Source organism: Cydia strobilella, chromosome 12 (assembly GCF_947568885.1).
Source record: "Cydia strobilella chromosome 12, ilCydStro3.1, whole genome shotgun sequence".
In the NCBI taxonomy this organism is placed as follows: Eukaryota; Metazoa; Arthropoda; class Insecta; order Lepidoptera; family Tortricidae; genus Cydia; species Cydia strobilella.
The window spans coordinates 454,548-466,594 of record NC_086052.1 but is presented as its reverse complement, the minus strand read 5'-3'; the positions used below and the strand labels follow the sequence as shown (position 1 = coordinate 466,594).

General features: G+C 44.4%; 2 protein-coding genes across 2 annotated transcripts in view; both read right to left on the bottom strand.

Annotated features, from left to right (window-relative positions):
- LOC134745959 (cationic amino acid transporter 2) overlaps window positions 1–12,047 on the bottom strand; it is a 38,836-nt gene that overhangs the window by 832 nt on the left and 25,957 nt on the right. Inside the window, exons 10-13 of the mRNA XM_063680108.1 lie at window positions 10,623–10,725; window positions 9,328–9,476; window positions 7,530–7,693; window positions 485–593 (exon numbers count right to left, since the gene is read on the bottom strand). Coding sequence (XP_063536178.1) covers window positions 485–593; window positions 7,530–7,693; window positions 9,328–9,476; window positions 10,623–10,725 — 525 coding nt within the window. The remainder of the gene's footprint in view (window positions 1–484; window positions 594–7,529; window positions 7,694–9,327; window positions 9,477–10,622; window positions 10,726–12,047) is intronic.
- LOC134745944 (uncharacterized) lies at window positions 4,680–6,079 on the bottom strand. Its single transcript, XM_063680087.1, has 2 exons — window positions 5,230–6,079; window positions 4,680–4,815 (listed from the first exon to the last, which is right to left on the bottom strand). The coding sequence occupies exons 1-2, from the start codon at window positions 6,077–6,079 to the stop codon at window positions 4,790–4,792; spliced, it is 876 nt and encodes a 291-aa protein (XP_063536157.1). The 3' UTR covers window positions 4,680–4,789.

Here is a 12,047-nt window from a genome sequence, read left to right as displayed (position 1 = left end):
AAACTACTCAAAATTATACTAAATTACAAATTACAACATTTCGCAAATACTTAATAATTACATGTCAAATTGCGTACTATTATTGAGAAGTGTGATGATGGCCGAGAACCCTAAGAACCTGCCTCCTAAATACTGCCTGCCGTGAGTCGAAAATGTCAATATCTTTGTGTTTAAATACCAATTCATTATACTGGCGACACATTCTGACGATTGGATTGTAAAAAGAGGTATTATTTCTGTAGACCTGAAGGGCGAAAGTCTTAGGAGCACGGGATCTAAATCGAGGAGTATTGAACGTAACTAGGGATAGTAGGCCTGGCGAGTCAATTTTGTGATGTAGAAGTTTGTTTACATTCCTATGAACACTAGAACGCCATTCCGATCTTTACCAACTTACTTCTTTTAGTACTACCAAGATAACGGAAAACTGGGAAGCAGCCTGATAGTTGTAATTTTCCGGGACCTAGAAATATTTTCCACTTACCAGCAGCGATCCACACAGCAAAACGTAGCCACGTCATGTAGTCCAGGTTCAGCATCAAGTAAACGTTGATGAGGATGCTAAGTCCTGGCAACCAAGGAACCAGCGGCACCTGAGGAATTTGTATTGTTTCATGATGTTACTATACTTAGGGCAGCTTATGATATATCATTCTATATTAACAATATCCAGAGATAGATATAACTCCGTAATAAATGGATACAGCTAGTCTAAGTAAAAACCGTGCTTCGAAAATCAAGAAAATTTGATTCTCGATCAGATGGCGCCACTACCTTTGGCCTGTTCTCATATAGATGGCGTTGACGGTTTCGTTTGTTATTTAACAATTTTTAACGCATATCAGTGAAAGAATATGGGTCAAAATAATATAAAAATAAATAATGCAAATATTGCACTCATTGTTCTTGACTGTATTATCTTTAATAACATAGTTTCCGATACACAAATTATGACACTTGGCTCGATATAATTAATTCCCAAAGTAACCTCTAACTCGGACTTTTAATCAAACTTTACTCGGTTATTTATTATGTGATACTACAAACAAAAAAAAGAAGAAAAAACAATCCTAACTTAAATAGTAAATTCATAGCTTTCGAATTTCGATATTGTAAAGTAACGTTTTTAAAATAAATAAAAATCGACAAAATTCGATCAAAATTGACACTTGGCGCGCATGATCTTTCCCGTTCTTTCTTGCGAAATGTGACAGTGACAGCGGCAAACCGATGGAACGGCCTTAAGGCAGTCACTACACCCGCTAAGATGACAACATGGGTCACATTTAAATGAATGCCTACACCAATATGCTTTTCGGCATTGATTAATTAATTACACCAAGATAGATATACAAAACTAAGAAGTCTACAGAACCAAAACAAATATTGTATACCCAAATATAACAACATATATGGAACTAGGCTGTACACATATATATTACCTAAAATATTGAATGATCTGCCAGAAGTTGTTTGTACTAAATATTTAAATGGTAAACATATAAAAAAGTCGTTAAAATGCACTTATTAAAAACTAACGACACAAGCTATGTATACTAAGAATCATATTTATGATGATATAGGATATATGATAAGATATAAGATATAATATTGTTTTTCTTTATGTTATTCTCGAACTCCCCATCGGCACACAAACCTCTATGGATTCCTATTCAGCGGTGTAGAAATCAAACTCGGAGATCCATATAAAGTTTATAATAATTAAGAAACGTAGTTTACAAACGCGTGCAAAGAGCGGAAGAAGTTTAGGCGACAGAAAGAAGCTATGTACAATTATTATAGTTGTTGTTAGCGTAACGCGCGCAAGCAGAGGCTAGCGATAACGCGGAGAAAAGCGGCGTGCGTTTAGTGCGAATCTCTGGGAGCCTCTGTTCAAGCGCAGGCGACGCACTGAGCTCCGGGCGGCCGCGCCGCGGTGGGGGCGTGACGTCACAGCCAGGGACCGCCAGGCTGCCGGCCGCTCTCGCCGTCGCCTGACTTCGGGCCCGCTGGAGAAGTTGGTAGTGTGGAGTTGTAGTCACCACACCACCCCCCTTGGAGATTTATGGCCCTGCGACATAAAAATCAGGAAAAGTTACTTTTCTGCCCGAGCGTGTTGTCCTGACGGGTTGAGACGGGCAGACGTTAACTTGGGATTGAGGTGAGTTGTCGTCTGTCAACACATAAGCTGGTTTGACTCTGTCGATCGAAACTGTCACTGGTCCTCTTTGTAGGTCTAGAGTAAGAGTTTTATCGGTTCGCTTCAAGACTTTCAGTGGACCTGTGTACGGAGCTTCCAAGGACCCTCTGAGATGGTCTTTTCTTAAAAATACATGGCTAGAGGTTTTGAGGTCTTTATGAACAAAAACTGACTTCGTACCGTGCCTTGAAACAGGAGCAGGTCTGATTTTAGCTATGTGCTGCCTCAGCTGGGAAACGAAATCTACTGGCTGGACCTTATTTGCAGAATGTGGTTGTAAAAACTCACCAGGTATCCTCAGAGGCTCACCATAGACCATTTCTGCCGCTGAACAGTGTAAGTCTTCCTTCCACGCCGTTCGTAGGCCCAAGAGCACGATGGGTAGGACGTCTGTCCATCGTATCTCATTGTGGGCCATTATAGCGGCCTTTAAAGTACGGTGCAGCCTCTCGCACATTCCATTCGCAGCAGGATGGTACGCTGTGGTGCGTTGGAGTTGAATACCACACAGCTTGGAGAGTTCTTTAAATAGATGGGATTCGAACTGCCGACCTTGGTCAGTGGTCACGATCTGTGGACAACCAAACCTTGAAATCCATGTATTACAAAATGCCTTAGCTACCGTCTCAGCGCTGATGTTTTGCAGCGGTACGACTTCCGGCCAGCGTGTAAATCGGTCTATAGCGGTTAAACAATATCGGTAGTCGCACGAAGATGGCAGGGGTCCCACGAGGTCTATGTGAACATGAGAAAACCTGGTTCCTGTCAGTTCGAAATTTCCCAGGGGTGCAGAAGTGTGTCTCTGGACTTTCGCGCGTTGGCATGATTCACAGCTCTGGACCCAGGTTCGCAAGTCCTTGCGCACGGAGGGCCAAACGAATCTGTCTGTTACCAGTTTGGTCGTAGTTCTCGCGCCTGGATGACTCATTCCGTGGACAGACTGGAACACTTGGTGGCGTAGTTCCTTTGTGATGAACGGTCGTGGCTTCGACTGAGAGACATCGCAAGTTATGGAAACATTCATACCTTGTATTGGTACACGTTTTAGCTGTAGTGAGGAACCGCTCGACATAAGGTTCTGCAACTCGGCATCGTTCTGCTGCCGGCGTGCTAATTCCTCCAGGTCGACAGGTGTTGAAATGGCTTCTATCCTAGAGAGGGCATCGGCAGTCAGATTATCCTTTCCTGAAATATGCCGAATGTCTGTTGTAAATTGAGAAATTAGGTCGAGGTAGTTGAACTGACGAGGAGAACAGGTACGGTCCTTTTGTGTGAATGCAAACGTAATCGGTTTGTGGTCCGTATAGATTACGAAATGCCGTCCCTCGATCATGTGGCGGAAATGCTTTATGCTCTCATAAATCGCCAACAGTTCACGGTCGTAAGCGCTGTACTGTTTCTGTGCATTGTTCAATTTCTTTGAAAAGAACGCCAGAGGTTGCGACTGTCCAGCTATTTGCTGCTCAATTACCGACCCTATGGCTGTATTGGAAGCATCTGTGACTAGAGCTAGCGGAGCGTCTTGGACAGGATGAGACAGTAAAGTAGCTTTTGATAAACTGGACTTACATCTTTCAAAGGCGTTCAGAAGCTGTGGGGTCCAGGTCAGGACCTTAGAGTCCTTGACGTGAGAACCAGCCAACATGCCGTGTAGAACTGCCTGTTCTTCTGCAGCCTTGGGTAAGAAACGCCTATAAAAATTGAGCATTCCAAGAAATCTTCTCAAACCTTTTGCTGTTTCAGGTGCCGTGAACTGCTGGATGGCTGTGACCTTCGATTCCGGCGGACGTGCGCCTTCTGCTGATATGCAGTACCCCAGAAAAGTGACTTCGCTTACACCAAAACTGCATTTGGACTCGTTCAATAGAATGCCATACTCGCTCAGGCGCTGAAACAACTGCTTCAGATGCTCTAGGTGCTGCTCGTGGGTCTGGGAAAAAATCAAAATATCGTCGATATAGGAAAAACAGAAATCTAGGCCCCGTAGAACTTCATCCATGAAGCGTTGGAATGATTGAGCCGCATTCCTGAGCCCAAATGACATGTACGGAAATTCGAACAAACCGAATGGCGTCGTAATGGCGGATTTGGGAATATCTTCAGGATACACTGGGATTTGGTTGTAAGCCTTCACCAGATCCAGTGTCGAAAATATTTTACAACCGGCTAGTCTGAGCGAGAAGTCTTCTATATGTCTGATAGGGTACCTGTCAGGTACCGTGCGTGCGTTTAGAGCACGGTAGTCGCCGCACGGCCTCCAGGAGTCCCCTTTCTTCGGTGCCAGGTGTAATGCAGATGCCCAAGGAGAATCTGAGCGCCTTGCTGTTCCGTCTCGAAGCATCTCGTCAAATTGATCTTTTGCCACCTTCAAACGGTCGGGTGCTAATCGTCGAGGTCTGCAGAAGACGGGTGGTCCAGCTGTAGTGCGTATATAATGGACAGTCGAATGCTTTACCTCTCTCATGATGCCGGATGGCTTGATGAGGTCCGGGTACTGCGCCAGAAGTTTGTGGTACTCTGTGTTACCCGAAATAGCTTTGATGCTCGGCGGCTGGCAGGTCTTGACTACGCCGGTGGTTGACAATAAGGTCAAGCTGTCCAACAAGCGTCTGTTTCTGCAATCAACAAGCAGCCCGTAAAATGAAAGAAAATCAGCGCCAATGATCGGCCTATCTACGTCAGCCACTACGAAATTCCAGGCGAAGTCGCGTCGCAGGCCTAACTCTGGATGCAGCTTAAGTGTCCCATAAGTTTTGATAACTGTGCTATTTGCAGCAGTCAGGCTGTAACCAGTTGGTCTTCTGTTGTCCCGGGCGAACCTACGTGGCAAAACGCAAAGATCTGAGCCAGTATCTATTAAGAATTGCACCTTTGTATTCTTATCTGTGACAAATAAGCGGCTGGTAGATTTAAGACAGTCATTTGCCGCCTCTACTGACTGTCGTTCAAGTTTCCCGAAGATTTATAACTACACGGGATTGTGCATTTCTCGGCGTCATCACCAAATAAATTATGGTACCAACAAATACCTGGAGTACGGCTCTGCGAATGTTGACGACCCCTGCTTCTAGACCGGGCTAGGCGATTGCCACGTGTCTGTGGCGTGCGGCTGCGGCTCCGTCGTTCTCGAATGTTCAGCTGAGATATCTGTTGGGTAATTTCAGATTTAATACGGCTCGTGATCATCTCTTCCATTTTTGAAAGCATACCCTCAAATGACAACGGAACGGTCGCTGAGCTGGTGCTAGCTATTTGGAGCATATTATTAGGCGGTGAAATCTCCGTTATTTTATCAGCTAAATCTGCTAAGTCACTGAGGCTTACATTTTGCGAAGCGATGATTTGCTGCACATTAATGGGCAAACGGCTCGACCATAGCGATCTTAAAAATTCGTCACTCACTCCTGGTCCCGCTAGCGATTGTAATTTACGCAGAAACTGGGACGGTTTTAGATCGCCTAGCTCCTCCTTTACTAGAAGTTTCCGTAAGCGCTCGTCACGTGACATCGATAGCCGCCGCACCAATTCGTATTTTAATTTTTCATACCTGTCTTTCTCGGGTGGATTTGTAATGATGTCGCGTACTTCCCTGGCAGCGTTCTGATCTAGCTGTTGGACCACGGTGTAGAACTTAGTGGAGTCGGTCTTCGTACGCGTAACTTCAAACTGCGCCTCCACCTGGGCGAACCAAATTTCTGGGTCATCTGGCCAGAACGGGGGCAAACGAACAGCAACTCGATTCACTGCGCCGTACACTAAAGGTTCCGCGACGTCATTATCCGACGAGGGAGCCGCGGCCACGTTTACCTTCTTGCCCGGCGGTTTAACCTTTGCCCCGCCCGCTGGCTCCTCTGTCTTCTCGCGCTCCGTGTCCGACATCGCGTATTAAAACGTCGCGCGGTCACCAATATGGATTCCTATTCAGCGGTGTAGAAATCAAACTCGGAGATCCATATAAAGTTTATAATAATTAAGAAACGTAGTTTACAAACGCGTGCAAAGAGCGGAAGAAGTTTAGGCGACAGAAAGAAGCTATGTACAATTATTATAGTTGTTGTTAGCGTAACGCGCGCAAGCAGAGGCTAGCGATAACGCGGAGAAAAGCGGCGTGCGTTTAGTGCGAATCTCTGGGAGCCTCTGTTCAAGCGCAGGCGACGCACTGAGCTCCGGGCGGCCGCGCCGCGGTGGGGGCGTGACGTCACAGCCAGGGACCGCCAGGCTGCCGGCCGCTCTCGCCGTCGCCTGACTTCGGGCCCGCTGGAGAAGTTGGTAGTGTGGAGTTGTAGTCACCACACCTCCATAAGGTTTTGCCTACGATGGGTCTTGTAATGATCTAAAAAACTGTAATTTGCTTCCTTATTCAATAAATTGAAAAAAAAAAAAAAGTATTCCCTTATCTCAGCTAAAGCTGACTGAAGGAGACAATGTAACCATTACCAGCGACATCCCTTTTTATCTCGTTGCGACCATCTATAACAACTCGAAAAAAAAAATGACTCAAATCGAACCACGGGTCTCGGAATAATCGGTGAACATACATAAAAAAAAAAAAATAGCCACAACCGAATACAGAACCTCCTCCTTCTATGAAATTGAAGTCGGTTAAAAATAACCTGAATGCGATCTTCATAGATAATGCCATGATGAGACAAGAAATAAAACAATATATGGGGCATTTTCTATGAAAAGGGCCTTATTGTCGATGGCGCTTACGTCGCGCGGCATTGTATTTATATCGGAGCATCGTTTATAATGGCGTAAGCGCCATCGACAATAAGGTCCCTTTTTATAGAAAATACCACATATAACAACACAACATCAAGACACACAAACACACATACTTCAACAAGTTTCTTCTCTGAAACTCTTTTATCTATTGCAACACAAGTGTTATTAAGCTTACTTTGAGAGTAGATCTATTTTCCCTATAAAGTTTAATAATTATTAATTAATTTTATTACCGGGTTTAACGCGATTTTTCATTATTTTACCTTTTTTCCGCCCACAGCAGCGGAAAAAAGGTAAAATAATAAAATTTAATCGCTTTAGACCTGGTAATGACATTAATTATGTGTACAAAACGCGAGATTTTAAAGTGTTAAACAATCATTTTTAGGGTTCCGTACCCAAAGGATAAAAACGGGACCCTATTACTAAGGCTCCGCTGTCCGTCTGTCTGTCACCAGGCTGTATCTCAGGAACCGTGATAGCTAGACAGTTGAAATTTTCACACATGATGTATTCCTGTTGCCGCTAAAACAAATACTAAAAAGTACGGAACCCTCGGTGCGCGAGTCCGACTCGCACATGGCCGGTTTTTTATACTTACAGAGAAAGCGAGTTTCTTTTCAGAAACGGGTTGGCGCGATATAGCGAAGAGAGTGGACAGCACTAGTATGGTCCCGATGCTGAACATGGCCAACGCACCCGGCGAGGACCATAGTCGAGTGCCGTAGTGGTTCACACACGACATCATTATGAAGCACCAGACACCTGAGGAAGATTTATCAAATAAAACTATGAAAACGGATTATATCGCGTATATTGAATGTATAATACACCCTTTACAGCGTTCGTGGTCAACGGGTGACTGAGGGAAAACTACAAAGTGCAAAAATACCTACGTACAAAAAATAATGAACCATCATAGACTATCAACTTTAAAGGGGTCCGCCGGACGATATCGGCCTGTCAGTTAGAACAAAAATTTGACAGTTCCAAACAACTGACAGGCCGATATCGTCCGGCGGACTGATAGTCAGTGGGCCCCTTAAGGCTGGTTGTACATGCAAAATCGGTTCATAAGGTTAGTTATACATTACAACTATTTTCAAGTAAACATATATATAACTCGTTCCGTCCGTTCCATCCGATACGATCCGTTTTCATAGTTTTACTATGCATGTGCTCGAAAAGTGCGATTCCTACGGAGCCATATCATGCGGAAAAGAGCACTTTTCCGCACTAGTGCTTTATGTTTTCAATTTTTTAATAATTAAACTTATTTGCCATGATATGTTTTTTTATTTACTCGCACAATGCATACTAAAATGTATGATACACGTGCGTAAAGATGATTTCCGCACTTGTTGGATAAATAGCTATTATTTCATGAGTAACTATCGCGGTAACCGAAGACAATATTAAGATTTGTCAAATTAATATTTAATTAATATTTGTATGGTTTTTTAACATATTTTAATAGTATTCATCGTTCTTAAAACATTTTTGTCCGATGTGTCATTTCATTTGCCATATTTTCATCTGAACGAACGCATTTTTTCCAAAAACCTTTTCAGAAAGGTCACCAATCTAACCTAACCTAATGATATCTACAGGATGCATTTTTCAAAATTAAAAAAACGCGTTCGGACAAATGAAACATTGAACATAAAATTTACAAACTTAGATAACTTAGCGACCTGTTGTAATGTATGGATCAGAATGCTGGGCGACGAAAGTGACGGATGAAAGAAGAGTGCACGCAGCGGAAATGAGAATGTTGAGATGGATGTGTGGAGTGACGAGGAAGGATCGGATTAAGAATGAGTATATTAGGGGAAGTTTGAAAGTAGCACCAGTAACGGAGAAGATAAGAAGTAGTAGGTTAGCGTGGTATGGGCATGTGATGAGGAGGGATGAATGCCATATAGACAAAAGAATGTTAGGGATGAATGTTGATGGACGGAGAGCGTATGGTAGACCCAAAAAGCGATGGATGGATTGTGTAAAAGAGGATATGAGAAAGAAAGGAGTGAGTGCTGAGGTGACGAAAGATAGAGGAGAATGGAAGAGAAAAACATGTTGTGCCGACCCCACATAACGTGGGATAAGGGTAGGAAGAAGAAGAAGATAACTTAGCGGTTTCACTCACGTATTATTTACGTGACGCCCGCCCGTCGTGACCGCTACTCAGCTACTAGTTGCCGAAGAGCGGAGCGGATTGACAAGTATAGTGGCTCCACAGCCGTATGTTCAGTATCTTACCATAGAGAGTAACCAAGACGCTGACAGTGAGAGCGCTGAGCCTTGTGGGTGTGGCGTGACTGTCCGCGTTCACCAATTGTCGAAGAGCGGAGCGGATTGACAAGTATAGTGGCTCCACAGCCGTATGTTCAGTATCTTACCATAGAGAGTAACCAAGACGCTGACAGTGAGAGCGCTGAGCCTTGTGGGTGTGGCGTGACTGTCCGCGTTCACCAATTGTCGAAGAGCGGAGCGGATGGTGAGGTTCAGTGGTTCCGCAGCCTTATGGGCGGACACGCTGCGCTCATACCTATAAAATAGTCATGGTTTAACTACAATGAAGGTAGACGGGAAAAGCTCAAAGGTGATGCGAGCTTTCTCTGTTTCAGTTTTCATATGTTTGAGTTTAACAAAGTAGGTAGTATAAAATTAGAGTATTTCTTGTTTCAGCGGATGCCAAAGCTTAGAGACCAGGGATGTTGCGGATGCCGATTTTTTGACATTCGCGGACGCGGATGCGGATTTTTAAAGGCTCACATCCGCGGATGCGGATGTCGAGATTAGGCACATAAAAAGCGTCAAATATTTACACTTTAGTAATTTTTATTTAAAAAAAACGAAACTTAGTGTTTGACAAAGAATATAGGTGCCCCACAATCGCATTAGTATACTAAAGTCCAAAAAAAAACAAATTACGTCTTGTCGCTGTCCGTCATAACTTCATAAGCTCGATCGACGAATCACAAAAACGAAACGAGATTCCTATTGGCTAATGACAAAATTAACTAGCACTTACGCCGCCGCTAAGACGTTCCTGTACCTATCTGTTCCACATCCGCATCCGCATTAAGCTCCGCCTCGATTTTATGCGGATGCGGATACGGATGCGGATGTTTAAAATAATGCGGATTTTCCGCGGTTGCGGATGCGAATATTCGCAACATCCCTGTTAGAGACTAAAAAAATTCTCAAAATGTACTTGTTCATACTTTTATCAATATTGCAAAGCCTTATCACATTATAGGAATTCATATTAAAAAAACTGGACATGTGCGAGTCGTACTCGCCCACCGTGGATTCTGTACTTTTTAGTATTTGTTGTTATAGGGGCAACCGAAATACATCATCTGTGAAAATTTCAACTCTCTAGCTATAGCGGTTCATGAGATACAGCCTGGTGACAGACAGACAGACGGACAGGGTCCCGTTTTTACCCTTTGGGTACAGAACCCTATAGAAACTATTATGACATTAGCATACAGTGAAAATAAACTATAGACTATGATATTTTTCACATAAAGTGGGTACGGTGACAACTATCTCCTCCATACAATTTATAAACTTTAAAACGCAAAATTGTATTGAGATGACAGTTACTGTTGTCACCGTACCCAATGTGGGCACAAAATAATCACTTGACGAGTTGTTTCCACTTCTAACTTCGTGTCTTATTTACCTGAGCAACAGCACACAGGAGGCAACCATGGAGTATGCCAGTAAAGTCCCAATGGACATCATGTGGATCAGCTGTTCCAACTCGAAGATCATAGCCAATGTCCCTGCAAATTATAATTCGTGTGAGAACACGTCAGCTGACCGGATAAGGGCTTCAAATTCAGAACTTGATGCCTATAGAAGAAGTAATTATTTATTTCCTCAAACTTGCAGTGAAATGTTGACATAACTTACTTCAAATTAAATACGAAAATTTACGTATCCGGTGCGATGAGTGAAGGAAAATCTTATCATACAGCCTTACACACCTAGGCCTGTAAAGCAACCTTCTTTTGTTTTGAACAGCAGCCGCAGCCTATGGATATTTCATTGCAAGTTGGAGAAAAGCACTATACAAATCTCGGACGAGAAACGGGGTTGCCGGCCGCGTATCCCTATAAGGCCTCGCTACGCTCGGCCGTCTATATCTACTTGCCCTGCAACCCTTCGTTTCCCGGCCTCTATAGTAGTGTACTATTATTTATAGTCAAGGTAAATCTGACAGATTTTACGTGATGGCAATGCTGAGATTCAGTTAATGAGGAAATTCCATTCGGGAGTTCGCTATTGTGTATAAATTCGTTTCGGACCCACTGCCAGCTTGGAATGTATGTAGGTATCTGTGAACAGTCCAGCGATCATAGTGCCCACTAGTGGGGTCTGGAACCGCTCGCTGACGCGGCCCATGAAGCGGTACAGCAGACCGTCAGAAGGAAATGACTACCTGTGAACAGTCCAGCGATCATAGTGCCCACTAGTGTGGTCAGGAACAGCTCGCTGACGCGGCCCATGAAGCGGTACAGCAGACCGTCAGAAGGAAATGACTACCTGTGAACAGTCCAGCGATCATAGTGCCCACTAGTGGGGTCTGGAACCGCTCTCTGAGGCGGCCCATGAAGCGGTACAGCAGACCGTCAGAAGGAAATGACTACCTGTGAACAGTCCAGCGATCATAGTGCCCACTAGTGGGGTCTGGAACCGCTCGCTGACGCGGCCCATGAAGCGGTACAGCAGACCGTCAGAAGGAAATGACTACCTGTGAACAGTCCAGCGATCATAGTGCCCACTAGTGGGGTCTGGAACCGCTCTCTGACGCGGCCCATGAAGCGGTACAGCAGACCGTCAGAAGGAAATGACTACCTGTGAACAGTCCAGCGATCATAGTGCCCACTAGTGGGGTCTGGAACCGCTCGCTGACGCGGCCCATGAAGCGGTACAGCAGACCGTCAGAAGGAAATGACTACCTGTGAACAGTCCAGCGATCATAGTGCCCACTAGTGGGGTCTGGAACCGCTCGCTGACGCGGCCCATGAAGCGGTACAGCAGACCGTCAGAAGGAAATGACTACCTGTGAACAGTCCAGCGATCATAGTGCCCACTAGTGGGG